The 16,215-nt window shown below is 37.7% G+C and overlaps 1 protein-coding gene across 6 annotated transcripts in view; it reads left to right on the top strand.

Moving 5' to 3' along the window:
* Positions 1–16,215, top strand: part of VPS45 (vacuolar protein sorting 45 homolog) — a 66,062-nt gene that overhangs the window by 37,454 nt on the left and 12,393 nt on the right. For all 6 annotated transcript variants that reach the window (XM_073888485.1, XM_073888486.1, XM_025858371.2 and 3 more), the window contains one exon: positions 11–142. In XM_073888485.1, coding sequence (XP_073744586.1) covers positions 11–142 — 132 coding nt within the window. The remainder of the gene's footprint in view (positions 1–10; positions 143–16,215) is intronic.

The raw sequence follows: 16,215 nt of genomic DNA, 5'->3' as shown, positions 1-16,215 counted from the left end.
ATTATTGCAGACCTCAGGATATCATTGTGTTTATAATTGGAGGAGCCACCTATGAAGAGGCTCTAACAGTTTATAACCTGAACCGTACCACTCCTGGAGTGAGGATTGTCCTGGGAGGAACCACAGTGCATAACACGAAAAGGTAAGGGAGAACATTCAGTCCTACGACTCTATTCCCTTTCCTAGAGAGTAAAGCTTAAATTTATAAAGCTGAATAAACTGCTGGTAGACCAAAATGCATCAGTTCACAGTGTAATAGAGATGAAGGATCTAACTCCATTAGCTTCATAAATCAGCCAGTTAGGTCAAAGACCTGAAGAGTAAGGACCAGCCTGTACCATTAACAATTTATATTTCCTGTGTTCAAAGGAGAAATCTTATAGCCACAGACTGGCACTTTGAGTATACTGAAACATAATGGTATTGAAATCTGTGAGTTTTTCTCTTTTTGTTGATTAATTATATTCATTCAATAAGTATTTAGTAAGAAGAATACAAAGATGAATAAGAGTCAGATCCTACCTCAAGGAAATCATTGTCTATTAGGAAAAATAGACATAAAAAATAAAAAAATAAGTGCCTAAAGAGACAGACTAAAGAGCCATGGATTATCAGAGTGACTAAGAAAAATTAGCAAATGTTTCATGGAGAAGATAGTGCATAAGCTGAACCTTGGGTAGAAAGTGGACATGAGGGAGAGAACATACTAGGCAGAGTTAACCACATGAACAAGTTACGGAAGCTGTAGACAACAAGCATAGAAAAAGAACAGCAAATAGTCAACCAGCTGGAATGTGCATAAGTGAGAAGGTTGACTGAAGGCCATTAATTGTGAAAGGCCTTGAATTCCAGGCTGAGGAATCTTCACTTTCTTGTGTAGAAAATGAAGAATCATTGAAAGTTGTTTAAGCAGTAAGATTACAAGAGGGTCACAGTATTTTAGGAAGATTAATTTGGAAACTTAGGGTAGGAAAGACAGGAGGAGACTGGAGAAGCGTGGCATGATAGTTGAATTTAGATCAGAGACCCTGAGAGATCCATGCCGAGCCATGTACATACATATGGATATATTGGGAGTCATTAGAGGTGTTTGTGTACTTTTTCCTTTTGTATTATTCTTTTTTAAGATTTTATTTATTCATTTGAGACACAGAGATAGAGAGAGAGAGAGAGAGAGCATGAGAAGGGAGAGAGGCAGAGGGAGAGGGAGAAGCAGGCTTCCCGCTGAGCAGGAAGCCCGACGCAGGGCTCGATCCCAGGGCCCTGGGATCATGACTTGAACTGAAGGCAGACGCTTAACCATCTGAGCCACCCAGGCGACCCTCCATTTGTATTATTATTTGGCTTTTTAACATAACTTTTCCCCTTTATTATGGAAGTAGTACACATTCATTCTGAAATTCTTTTAATTCAGAAAATATAAAGAGAAAGAAAAAAGCTCCCATAATCTCACCACTGTTACACTTTGATCTTTTCAGACCTTTTATTTCTAAGCCTGTATAAACATTTATATGAGTGTATCAGCAGAAAAGGGATCTCTTCTACATTCTGTTTTATGACCTGAATTTTGTAGTCTATGATGTAAATATAAACATCTTTTAGTGTTAAATATATAATCATAACACAGACATTAATTGAACATTAATTCATTAAACAAATATTAATTGAAAAGTAAGATTACCTGGGGTTGAATCCTGACTTTCCCTCTTACTGTTTATGAATTTAGGCAAATTACTGAAACTCTTTATCAGTTTCCTTTTTTTTTTTTTTTTAAAGATTTCGTTTATTTATTTGACACACAGAGAGAGAGACAGCTAGAGAGGGAACACAAGCAGTGGGAGTGGGAGAGGGAGAAGCAGGCTCTTGGCTGAGCAGGGAGCTCGATGCAGGGCTCAATCCCAGGACCCCAGGATCATAACCTGAGCCGAAGGCAGAAGTTTAATGGCTGAGCCACCCAGGCACCCCTCTGTCAGTTTCCAAAGCTTACTGACTATTTATGTATTTCTTTTTGAATTGCCAGTTCATATTCTTTCCCATTTTGCAATTGGGGTATTCCTTTTTTTTCCAGTAATTTTTATTAATTATATCTATATAATTAAGGATATTAACCACTTGTTACATATTTTTGCAAATAGTTTTCCTTGTTTGATGTTTTTGTTTTACATTATTCACAGTATTTTGTTGTATAAAGGTTTTATTTTATTATATTTTATTTTTTACTTTTGTGTAGTCAAAACTACCAGTGATTTCTGCCTTTGGTGTCATGCTTATTAGTTCTTTCCCAGCCAAAATTATATAAATACTAACCTCTATTTTTTCCATCATTTTTAGGACTTGTATTTAAAGTTATAGCTTTATATTCTATCAAAATTTTATTTTATAGTAAACTGTGCAGTAGTTTCCTTTTATAATTCATAGAAATATTACATATACTTACATACTTCATTACATACAGAGAAGCATACAAATAGTAAACAGACCACTCAATGAAATATGACAAAGTGAATATAACGATGCAACCACCACCCAAACCAAGCAGTAGAATGGTACCACACCTCTGGAAGTCTCCCTTATGCCTCATGTCCCCTCCTTGTCACAACTCCCGCAAAGTAATCACCATTATGACTTCTATCACCATAGATTAGCTTTACTTGCCCTTAAAGGATGCTTGTTGGATGAATGAAGAAACAGGTTAAAAGTAATCTATTTCTGCCTTTCTCAAATAATACAAGGATCTTGGAAGGATCCTGTGAAGGATCTCTAATCAGCTTCCTCCCAACTGACTGTCCCAAGCTGTCATTGTCCAGCATTTTGGTTCCATCTTGTTTTTATAATCCCCACATTAATCATCATTATTATTTTCAGTTATCATTATTTGTTTAGATTTACCCATGTATTTGCACTTTTCCCTTCCTCCCACTTTTTCACCCTGGTCCTTCTTTCTGATCCAATCTTCTTCTTACTAAAAATATCCTTTAGTAGTTCTTTCAGCTCCTGGTCAACTTGATTTTTTTCCTAAAAATATCTTAATTAAGTTTAGAAATCCAGGTTGATAATTTATTCTCAGCACTTAAAAGTTAGAAGGCAATAGAATATTATGTTTAATTGCTATTAAGAAGTCTACTCTCAATATAATTGTTTTTGGGGTTATAGGTAATATAGTCTTCTCTGATTCTTTTTAAGATTATCTTTTGTCTTTGGTGTTCTTCTTTCAGTATTATGTATCTTAATGTGGATTTATTTTTATTTATGCTACTTGGTATGAAAATTCATGTTTGGCATAATTACTGGAAATTTTCCAGTCATTATTTCCTTGAACATTGCTGCTTTTCTGTTTCCTCTGTTCTCCCCTTTTGGAACTCCTATGAGATATGTGTTAGGCCTTCATCTGTCTCTTAACCTCCTGTTTATACATCTGTATCTTTCTTGCTGCCTTCTGTGTAATTTTTTCAGATCAGTATTCCAGTTCAATAATTCTGTCTTCATCTGTGTTTAATTTGCCCATTCAGTTTTTAACGTCAAAGGTTATATTTCTATGCCTATAAGTTCGTTTTGCCTCTTTTTCAAATTTGCCTGATGTTTTTGTTAATTTCTTCTTTCCTCGTGTTTTCAAATCCTTCATTTTTCTTTAATCACATTAATTCTATAACCCCAAATACTTTCTGGTTCTTGAGCAATTAAATAATCTTTTATGTAAAAGTAAGAAAGTGAGGCTGCTTTGCAAAAGGTCTAAACTAGATTCTTCCAACTAGCCAGCTTTGGTATTTCTTTGTCTGACCTAACAGTATGCTAAGCAGTACCCTGAATTATGTTTGAGCTGACAGCATTAGCAATAGAAGGTTTGATAAAATCTTGAGTAGGGGGGCACCTGGGTGGCTCAGTCATTAAGTGTCTGCCTTCAGCTCAGGTCATGATCTCAGGGTCCTGGGATAGAGCCTGAGATCAGGCTCCCTGCTCAGCGGGGAACCTGCTTCTCCCTCTCCCACGCCCCCTGCTTGTGTTCCTGCTCTTGCTGTGTCTCTGTCTGTCAAATAAATAAATAAATAAATAAATAAAATCTTGAGCAGGATTGTTCACTGGTCCTAACCAATGAAACTTTTTATTTTATTTTAAAGATTTTATTTATTTATTTGAGAGAGAGAGAATGAGAGAGAGAGAGCACATGAGAGGGGGGAGGGTCAGAGGGCGAAGCAAACTCCCCGCCAAGCAGGGAGCCCAATGCGGGACTCAATTCAGGGACTCCAGGATCATGACCTGAACTGAAGGCAGTCGCTCAACCAACTGAGCCACCCAGGCACCCCCAATGAAACTTTTTAAGGAGGGAGTTACTGTGGTAATTGCCAACATGGAAAATATTTAGTTAAAGTTTACATAAATGATCCAAAATCAGGTGTTTATCATTTATATTTACAAAGATATAACCTCTAGCTAATAGGTAAACAGTGAAATTTGTCACAATCAGTAAAAAAAAAATAGGGGCTCTTGCGTCGCTCAGTAGATTAAGCATCTGCCTTCAGCTCAGATCATGATCTCAGGGTCCTCTCCCTCTGCCGCTCCCCCAGCTTGTGCTCTCTCTCTCTCTCTCTCTCTCTCTCTGTCAAATAAATAAAATCTTTTAAAAAAATAATAAAGGAATTTGTATTTCAGAGATCAGTTATTGTAAAGGTTTAAGTAATCGAAAGTAACTTAGCTTCAGCTTTTAGTGGAAGGGCTCCATTTTCATGATGAATGTGGGTGACCTTGGGTATTACTAGCATATTGAGTAATATTACAACTCTTAATATATTTTGAAAACTTAGACTCACTGTCAGTAAGTGGAAAGGTTAATATTTTTTTAAATCAGTTTTATAGCTGGATATAGTGGGGCTACTGTGAGCTAACAAAGAACCTTGTTTGGGGGGAGAGAACGTCTAATAATTTGTTTCTGTGAATTGTTGGAGTTTAATTTTTGTGCAGGGGGCTTATTGTACAATTCCCTATGTAATATGTGGGTTATTTCTTTTTTAAGATTTTTATTTATTTTTTGACAGAGAGAGAGACAGTGAGAGAAGGAACACAAGCAGAGGGAGTGGGAGAGAGAGAAGCAGGCTTCCCTGCTGAGCAAGGAGCCAGATGTGGGGCTCGATCCCAGGACCCTGGGATCATGACCTGAGCCAAAGGCAGATCCTAAATGACTGAGCCACCCAGGTGCCCCTGTAATATTTGGGTTATTTCTTAAGGAAAAGTCCAAAGGAGTAAGTGGCACACAGCATTGACCCCAAGAGCTTTACAGCACAGAAGTATTAATTTTAAGAGACTGGTGATCAGGAAACAGTATACTTTTAGATGTGAGTGATGAGTGTCCTCCTTTAATACTTGGAATCATGTAAAATGTGATATGGGCTGCCCTTCAAGGATATGGATTAGTGGGATATTGGATCAGGAAAAAAAAATCATGTCTTGTAGCTGGGAGTGTGATGTGCTGATATAAGAAACTACTATCCCTCCAGAGTGGGAAATGCCTGTTGCAGGATATTTCTGGGATACAGGTCACTTGATTTCCCTGATTTCTTAAGTAAAACTTGAGATCACTACAGGTTTATTCTGCAGTCAGATCCCAGCACCACCACTTACTAGTTTATGATTTGGGACAAGATACTTAATGTAATGGCAGATAGGTCAAAATTGATCTCTTGCATCCTAGAAAATTACATGTACCCTTACCTCTCATGTAGCAATTTGAGTAACCTTCATCCTAGGATACCTTCTATTTCTAAAATACATCAAGATCGGGGGTGCCTGGTTCACTCAATTGGTAGAGCATGTAACTCCTTTTTTTTTTTTTAAAGACTATTTACTTGAGAGAAAGAATGAGAGAGAGAGAGCATCAGATGGGGGAGGGTCAGAGGGAGAAGCAGACTCCCTGCTGAAGGAGGGAGCCCGTAGTGGGGATTCGATCCCAGGACCCTGGGATCATGACCTGAGCTGAAGGCAGTCGCCCAACCAACTGAGCCACCTAGGCACCCGAGCATGTAACTCTTGATCTTGGGGTCATACATTTGAGCCCCATGTTGGGTGTAGAGTTTACTTTAAAATTTTTTTTTTTTTACTAAATAAAATATATCAAGATTAGGGACGCCTGGGTGGCTCAGTCGGTTAAGCGGCTGCCTTCAGCTCAGGTCATGATCCCAGGGTCCTGGGATGGAGTCCCGCATCAGACTCCTTGCTCAGCAGGGAGTCTGCTTCTCCCTCTGCCTGCAGCTCTCCCTGCTTGTGCTCTCGCTCACTCTCTCTCTAGCAAATAAATATATAAAATCTTTAAAAAAAAATCAAGATTACTGCATATTGAAACAAAATCTTAGTTGTAGACAAAAAATAAAGAACAGAAAGCAGTTCTTTCTTCTCTCCCTTGTATATTTACAGAAATTAATGTAATTTTTTGGTAAGAATGGGGCCTGTATATAAGTAAGCTTCATCTTAAGCCAAAAGGTATCTGAAGATGTCCCTTCAATTTCAAAAGAAGATAAACATTAGTTGAATCTGGAATTCAACTTGCCATTCAAAGTTATTTGAACTTAAGCTCCTCTTTCTTAAGTACCTTCTTTTTTTAAATTGAGGTATATTAGTTTCAGATGTACAGCATAATAATTTGATATTTATATATATTGCAAAACGATTACCACACTAAATCTAGTGAACATCCATCATCACATATAGTTACAAAAATTTTTTTCTTGTGATGGGAACCTTTAAGGTTTACTCTCTTAGCAAAACTTTTAAATATACAATGCAGTATTATTAACTATAGTTGCCAGGCTTTACATTATATCTCCATGACTTAATTATTTTATAAATGGAAGTTTGCACCTTTCAACTCCCTTCACCTATTTCACCCACCCCTCCACCCTCTGCCTCTGGCAATACCAGTTTGTTCTCTGTATCTATGAGCTTGGTTTTGTCTTATTTTGTTGTGCTTTGTTTTAAAGTCCATGTATAGGGGTGCCTGGGTGGCTCAGTCATTAAGCGTCTGCCTTCAGCTCAGGTCATGATCCCAGGGTCCTGGGATCGAGCCCTGTATTGGGCTCCCTGCTCTGCGGGGAGCATGCTTCTCCCTCTCCCACTCCCTCTGCTTGTGTTCCCTCTCTCGCTGTGTCTCTCTCTGTCAAATAAATAAAATCTTTTAAAAAATTAAAAATTAAAATAAAGTCCATGTATAAGTGAGATCATACAATATTTGTCTTTCTCTGTCTGATTTATTTCACTTAACATAATGCCCTCAAGGTCCATCTGTGTTTCTACAAATGGCAAGATTCCAACCTTTTTTATGGCTGAATATTATTTCAGTGTGTGTGTGCATGTGTGTGTGTGGGTGTGTATATATATACACAAACACCACATTTTCTTTTTAATAATTTTTATTGTTATGTTAATCTCCATACATCATTAGTTTTTGATGTAGTGTTCCATGATTCATTGTTTGTGCATAACACGCAGTGCTCCACGCAAAATGTGCCCTCTTTAATACCCATCACCAGGCTGACCCATCCCCCCACCCCCCTCCCCTCTAGAACCCTCAGTTTGTTTTTCAGAGTCCATCGTCTCCCCCTCCGACTTACTCCCCTTCATTCTTCCCCTCCTGCTATCTTCTTCTTCTTTTTTTTTTCTTAACGTATATTGCATTATTTGTTTCAGAAGTACAGATCCATGATTCATCAGTCTTGTACAATTCACAGTGCTCACCATAGCACATACCCTCCCCAATGTCTATCACCCAACCACCCAATCCCTCCCACCCCCCACCACTCCAGCAACCCTCAGTTTGTTTCCTGAGATTAAGAATTCCTCATATCAGTGAGGTCATATGATACATGTCTTTCTCTGATTGACTTATTTCACTCAGCATAACACCCTCCAGTTCCATCCACGTCGTTGCAAATGGCAAGATCTCATTCCTTTTGATGGCTGCATAATATTGCATTGTGTATATCTACCACATCTTCTTTATCCATTCATCTGTCGATGGACATCTTGGCTCTTTCCACAGTTTGGCTATTGTGGACATTGCTGCTATAAACATTGGGGTGCATGTACCCCTTCGGATCCCTACATTTGTATCTTTGACACACCACATTTTCTTTATCCATCTATTTGTTGATGGACTCTTAGGTTGTTTCCTTATCTTGGCTATTGAAAATAATTCTTCAATGAACATGGGGGTGTGTATATCTTTTTGAACTAGTGTTTTTGTTTTCTTTGGATAAATAGCCAGAAGTCAACTTGCTGGATCATATGGAGTTCTATTTTGAATTTTTTTGAGGAACCTTCATACTCTTTTCCATAGTGGCTGCACCAATTTACATTCCCTCAACAGTGCACAAGAATTCCCTTTTCTCCACATCCTTGCCAACACTTGTTATTTCTTGTCTTTTTGATAATAGCCATTCTAACAGGTATGAGGTGATAGCTCATCCTGGTTTTAATTTGCATTTCCCTGATGACTACTGATGTTGAACATCTTTTCATCTACCTGTTGGCTTCCTGTATATCTTCTTTGGAAAAATGTCTATTCAGATCCTCTGCCCATTTTTTAATCGGATTGTTTGGGGTCTTTTTGCTATCGAGTTGTATGAGTTCTTTATCTATTTTGGATATTAACCCTTTATTGGATATATGATTTGCAAGTATTTTCTCCCACTTAGTAGGTTTTTCATTTTGTTGATTATTTCCTTTGCTGTGCAGAGGCTTTTCTAGCTTAATGTAGTCCTACTTGTTTATTTTTACTTTTGTTGCCTTTGCTTTTTGTATTAAATCCAAAAAATTATCACCAAGACCAATGTCACAGAGTTTACTGCTAATGTTTTCTTCTAGGAGTTTTATGGCTTCAGATCGTACATTCAAGTCTTTAATCCATTTTGAGTTTATTTTTGTGTATAAGATAATGGTCTAGTTTCATTCTTTTGCATGTGGCTGTCCAGTTTTCCTAATACCATTCACTGTAGAGACTGGCCTTTCCCCATTGTTTATTCTTGCCTCCTTTGTTATAAATTAATTGGCTATGCATGAGTTTATCTCTGGGATCTCTTTTCTGTTCCACTGATCTGTCTTTGTGCTAATACTGTACTGTTTTGGTTACTATAGCTTTGTAATATAGTTTGAAATCAGGGAGCATGATGTCTCCAACTCTTTTCTTTCTCAAGATTGCCTTGGCTATTAGGGTCTTTTGCGGTTCCATACAGATTTTAGGATTGTTTGTTCTATTTCTATGAAAAATGCCATTGGAGGTTTTTTGTTTTTGTTTTGTTTCTTTGAAAGAGCATGTGTAGGGGAAGGGGCAGAGGGAGAGGGAGAAGCAGACTCCCTGCTGAGCAGGGAACCCAATATGGGGGTCGATCCCAGGACGCTGAGATCATGACCCAAGCCGAAGGTAGACGCTTAACTGACTGAGCCACCCAGGTGCCCCACTGTTGGAGTTTTGATAAGGATTGCATTGAATCTATAGATTGCTTTAGGTAGTATAGATATTTTAACAATACTAAATCTTCTAATCCATGAGCATGGAATATCTTTCCATCTATTTGTGTCTTCATTTTCTCTCATCATTGTCTTATAGTTTTCAGTGTATAGGTCTTTTCACCTCCTTCTTTAAATTTATTCCTAGGCATTTTATTCTTTTTGATGCAATTGTAAATGGGGTTGTTTTCTCAATTTCTCTTTCTGATAGTTCATTATTAGTGTATAGATATGCAGTAGATTTCTGTATATTGATTTTGTATCCTGCAACTTTACTGAATTCATTCTAATATTTTTGTGGTGGAATCTTTATGGTTTTCTATATATAATGTCATCTGCAAATAGTGAGTTTTACTTTTGACTTTCCAATTTGAATGCCTTTTTTTTTCTTGCTTAATTGTTCTGGGTGGGACTTCCAATACTATGTTGAATAAAAGTGGTGAAAGTGGACATACTTGTCTTGTTCCTGAGCTTAGAGGAAAAGCTTTCAGCTTTTCACCATTGAGTATGATGTTAGGTATGGGCTTGTCATGGTGACCTTTATAATGTTGAAGTACATTCCCTCTGTACTCAGTGTTGTTGAGAATTTTTATCCAAAATGGTTGTTGAATTTTGTCAAATGTTTTTTCTGCATCTCATGAGGTGATTGACCGTAGGATTTTTACCATTTTGTTAATGTAGCATATAAGTGTCTTCTTTCTTTAAGAGTTTTTTTATGACAGTATTTTTCAGTGATTCAAGTACTGGTTACAAAGAAGCACAGTTCTACAGGCCTTGCAGTGTGCTATATGATTTGTTTCTATAGGGCCTGCTCTGATTAGGTGTAACTGTAATTATCTTTGTTTAGATTTAAACACCATTTAAAATAGAAAGCATGTATATGCTGCTAAGACACCAAGGAATTTTCCAGAAGCTAATTACCTCCTTAGCAACATTCTTAATAAAATTGCCTTCTGGATAAAGAGAGACAGTCAATAGTTTCTTCTCTCCATAGCCATATGAAGTTTAATATGAATTTTGTATTGCCCTCCCCTCTCCTTTGTACATAATGAAACACAAAGGAAAAAAGATACTAACCAATCATAGGGACCTCTTTGAAGGCATAATTTTCATGGTTTTTTGAAGGCAGAAAACCTGCCCTGAAAAAGGATCTGGGTAGTGGATTTCGTAGGGCTCTGAACACATGCAGCAGATACCTGCCCTAAGTGGTTAGTCCACTGTGCTTCTGGGGTCCATGCAGGTTTGCAGTGTGCATACCGTGGTCTCCGGTCTCAGTGCTTGCCTGCCCCCAACTTCCGTCTTCACTTGTCTCGTTAGTCATACTGCCCCTCAATTGCAGAGGAGGCGGGGAGGAATACATCAAATTTCAGTTTCTAGGAATTATATATGACATGAGTTGTTCTATAGCACAACAGATATTTTCACCAACATCTATGTGGAACAGTCAGAAGTCATTTTGCCGGAGTTACAAGTTCTAGAATACATAAATAAATATATATTGAACACACAAGAGCAGCATAAAGTTAATAGTTCATTCACTCATTCAGCAAATATCTACTGAGCATGGGATACCTCCGTGAATAAAACAAAGATCCTAACCCTTGTGAAGCTTACATTTTAATGCAGAGGGAGACAAAAATAAACAAACTTAATAAATAAACTTTATAGTAATTCAGAAGGTGATAAATACTATGGAAGAAAATAGCAGAGCAAAGTCAAGGGAAATTGGTATTGCATGGGGGCTGTGGGGATAAGTTACACTACTCAGTAGGGTGTCAGGAAAGGCCTCGTTCAGAGATTTGAGGAAAGACTTGAAGGAGGTGAGGAAGCGAACCAAACAGATGGAGGGAAGAACATGCAGGCACAGCAGAGCCGTGTCCTAAGGCACAATCACAATCACAAGGTGTAAGGAGACCGGAGAGGCTAGGAAAAGGAGAGGGAGCTGCAATGAGAGAGTTATCTGGGCCCTCACAGTGGAGAGCCTTGTCGACTGTTGCAAGGACTGGTTTTCACTATGAGTTAGAGAGCATTGTCAGGTGTGGGGTCTGTTTGTTTTTTAACAGTTTTATCGAAATATAACTTCTGTTATGTTATAAACAATTCATCCCTTTAAAGTATACAATTCAGTGGTTTGGGGTTTGTTCACAGATGTGTGCAACCATTACCACAGTCAATTTTAGAATATTTTCAACACGTCAGAAGGAATTTCCCTCACGCCAGGCCTAAGCAACCACTAATCTATTTTCTGTTTCTATAGATTTCCATGTTCTGAACTTTTCATGTAAATGGAACCATAGAATATGTAGTCTTTTGTGAGTGGTTTCTTTTACTTAGTATAACGTTTTCCAGGTTCATCCATGTTGTAACCTGTATCCTTTTTAATCGTTCCTTTTTAATGCTGAAAACATTTCATTGTATGCATATGTCATATTTTGTTTATCCATTTGTCAGTGGTGGACATTTGAGCTGTTTCCACCTTTTGGCTGTTATAAATAATGCTGCTATAAACACTTATGTACTAGTTTTTGTGTGTATTGTAGGTTTTTGAGCAGAATCGTGTAACCTGACATATTTTATCAGGATCATGCTGGCTATCAAAGCTAATATGCTTAAGAGAAGTATTATTTATCTTAAAGGTTCAAAATAAACATGTGTTGTTATAAAAATGCAAATTCCTAGGTGTATTTAAATGAACAATACCCACTATTTATTCACCTACAATAGACTGATCTGTTATTCTAGTTATGTTTCTGATGCACATGATCCTACCTTGCAAATAAATGAGCATCTTGGTTAGGGATTTGAGCTGGCTTGCCTTATCACTTCACAAGTCAATCAATATTAAAGAGTCCTAGTCCCTGCTGGCTGCAATTGACACTTTAAGTTAGCTATGTGAGCTGAGAGGCCAAGAACCAGATCCGTATGGATGGAATTGTTCTCCCAGTAGAAGAAATCCCTCTGTCTTCTCGGAATTCAGGATAGAAGTGGGGCCGAAGAGGAAGGCTAGGTAGGTGTATTAGCCAACAGTGCTGCCATTGCCTGAACCCCACCTAGACTTAGGTGAAGAGAGCACTTCAGTGTCCAGTGCTATCAGTTTAGTTACTTAAGAATTTTGACAAGGAGGAAAACATACCCTGCTAGAAGGTGACCCCAGACCAACAGTCCTCTTACTGCCAGATTCCCTTTTGAACCGATAATAATGACTACGCATAGTAGGTTCTCTGTAATACTCCTGAGTTCAATTAAACTCTCTTTATACCTGCACAATAATTAATGGTCCCATTTTTCAGTTATTTTCTGAAAGCAAAGACAAATGAAGAAAAACAAGCTTTCCTCCCCCCAAGTAATTCATTGTCATTATAATAAAAAAATTAAATATTAAAGTAAAAATCTTGGGCACCTGGGTGGCTCAGATGGTTAAGCGTCTGCCTTCGGCTCAGGTCATGATCCCAGAGTGCTGGGATCGAGTCCCGCATCAGGCGCCCTGCTCAGCAGGGAGCCTGCTTCTCCCTCTGCCTCTCTCTCTGTCTCTTATGAATAAATAAATAAAACCTTTTAAAAAAAAGTAAAAATCTTTCATAACAGTACAACTAAAGTTAACCACTGTCAGTATTTTGGCATGTTCCTTCCTATTTTTCTTTACCTAAAGTTTTTTTTCTTTTGTGTTTGTTTTGGTTTGGTTTTTATGTTTTTTTGCTGAGTGCGGAGCCCAGCGCAGGGCTTGAACTCATGACCCTGAGATCAAGACCTGAGCTGAGATCAAGAGTTGGACGCTTAACCAACTGAGCCACCCAGGCACCCCACGTTTTATTTTGTTTTTGACATAATTAGGATCATATTGTCTATATAGTTTTCTACTTGTTTTCTTACTTTTAATTATATTGAGAATACTTTCCCATGTTATTAAAAATTATTTAAAATAGGGGCACCTGGGTGGCTCAGTCATTAAGCATCTGCCTTCAGCTCGGGTCATGATCCCAGGGTCCCACAATCGAGCCCCGCGTCGGGCTCCCTACTCAGCAGGAGGCCTGCTTCTCTCTTTCCCACTTCCTCTGCTTGTGTTCCTGCTCTCGCTGTCTCTCTCTCTGTCAAATAAATAAAATCTTTTTTAAAAATTATTTAAAATAATCTTAATAGCTGTATAATTTCAACTTTAAGAATGTGTCTTTAGGGGCGCCTCGGGTGGCTCAGTTGGCTAAGCATCCAACTCTTGATTTCGGCTCAAGTCATGATCTCAGAGTCATGAGATTGAGCCCCACATCGGGCTCCACCCTGGGCATGGAGCTTGTTTAGGATTCTCTCTCTCTCCCTCTCCCCCACCACTCACTTGTGCACACTCTCTCTCTCTCAAAAAAAAAAAAATGTGTCTTTAACCATTACTGTTAGATGTTTAGATTGTTTACCATTTTTGTTTAATATGATGTCAATAAACATCTTGTATATTGATAAATCCTTGTCCCATCTCTGACTATTTCCTTAAGATAAAAGTGCAGTGAGGCAGACTCAAATATTACTACTAGAAGTATAAATTGGTATAACTTTTCTGGAAAACAATTTGACTTTATGTATTCAAAGATATGGGGTTGACTTCAGGGCTCTTGTAGTTGTTGAGGCAGTGCGAGTTTCCTGATTTTTTAGAAGCCCTGGCTCAGGTGATGGAAATGTTCTATATCTTGATTAAGGAAATGGTTACACTATTATATACATTTGTCAAAATCATCAAATGATGCCCTTAAAATTGGTAAATTCTATATCAGTAAGAAATTAAAATTTTTAAAAAGTACTGTAGTATCAAACTGACACTTTTTTCTTGATATAGTCAGAAAGATGAAAAAGTAATTTAAAAAGGAATAGTTTTCTCACTGTGTAATTCAGTGTTTTTTAACACCATTGCTCTAGAACCACCTGATATTAGCTAGCGTTATGAGTCACATAACTGGAGAAACACTGATCCATAGCAGTTCCTAAAAGGGGGTCATGATGATACCAAGAACTAAAATTTATTTAGTACCTACTATGTGCTAGACACTGTTTTAACACGTTATACCTGTGCTATCCAATAAGGTAGCCGCGAGTCACGTGTAGTTATTGAGCACCTGATACGTGGCTAGTCTAATTTGAGGTGTGCTACAGGTATAAAATATATATCAATCGCAAAGATTTAGTACCAAAAAAAGTGTAAAATATCTCATTAATAATTTTTAGAAGTTGATAATGTTTTAGATATATGGGTTAAGTCAAATATGCTATTAAAATTAATTTTACCTTGGGGCACCTGGGTGGCTCAGTAGGTTAAGCATCTGCCTTCGGCTCAGGTCATGATCCCAGCATCCTGGGATCAAGCCCCGCATCAGGCTCCTTCCCAGGGAGCCTGCTTCTCTCTGCCTGCCTGTCTGCCTACTTGTGATCTCTCTCTCTCTGTCAAATAAATAAATAAGATCTTAAAAAAAATTAATTTTGCCTTTGTTTTTCACCTTTCTAATATAGTTGTAGAACATTTAGAATTACACAGCAGCTCACATTTGTAACTTGCTTTACGTTTCTGCTGGATTGTACTGCCTTACCCATTCAGTTTTGTTTCAGTCTCGTGATGACCCAACAAAGTAGATATTTTTATTATTATCACTGATTTCATTTTTCAGATGAGATTGAGGTTTTAGGGAAGTGAAAACCTTGTCCAAAGTCATAGAGCTAATAAGTGACAAAGCTGGACTTGAACTCAGTCTGTTTCCAGTCTGGGCACCTAAGCACTCGGTTGAAATAATATTTTAAGAAGGTTTATCTAGCTATGATTATTTTAATCTCTTGCTTATAAATGTCACTTATAAGGTAGGCAAAATTTGTTTTTACCAAATGGACAATATATGAAACTTTCTGCCTACTAAGAAATATTGTAAACCAAAGCAGGGGGAAAAATAGTACAAAAGTAAGGAATCATTTAGTGTTGTTTTAAGATTTTTGTCATCGACGATGGACTCTGAAAAACAAACTGAGGGTTCTAGAGGGGAGGGGGTTGGGGGATGGGTTAGCCTGGTGATGGGTATTAAAGAGGGCACGTTCTGTGTGGAGCACTGGGTGTTATGCAGAAACAATCATGGAACACTACATCAAAAACTAATGATATATGGTGATTAACATAACAATAAAAAATTAAAAAAAGATTTTTGTCATCGAAATGTAATTAAGAATGAGATTTAAGACAATGTTGCTCTTTGAATAAAAATGGTTAATTTGATTAACTAGTTGCAGCTGTTGATGATGCCTAAGTGTTGGTAATAATATAATCCTGACAGAGTAAGTCACTAACAATGTAGAGAGTACAGGTTTTTTTTATAGAGAGCACAGTTTAGGATTTAGAAAACAGTTGGCATTTTGAATATCTATAAATAAATTTGAAGGTGGGAGGGGGCTGATTCATATCATCAGTAGGTACTTTATAGATTTCTACCTAAACAAGTAACACTAGAAACTTGGACCTTCTCCTGTAACCACGAGTTGGTTCGATCTCTGAATTATTTAGAAAAAATTAGGATCCTGTAACAATTTGTGTTTCAAAGGAAGAGGAATCCAGAGGACACTCTTGTTCACTTATGGGCATTCCAGGATCGGTTTTGAAACAGTTGGAATCATCACCGTCTCTGTAGAGATGCTGGGGGGACTTTACTTTCCTGCTGGGACCAGAGTTGTGATGGAGTGTATCCCCTGTCAGTAAATGAGAGAGACACA

The sequence above is a fragment of the Callorhinus ursinus genome, unplaced genomic scaffold (genome assembly GCF_003265705.2).
Source record: "Callorhinus ursinus isolate GAN/ISIS: 27379988/994484 unplaced genomic scaffold, GSC_fseal_2.0 scaffold90, whole genome shotgun sequence".
NCBI lineage: Eukaryota > Metazoa > Chordata > Mammalia > Carnivora > Otariidae > Callorhinus > Callorhinus ursinus.
This window is presented reverse-complemented; position numbering and strand designations above follow the sequence as displayed.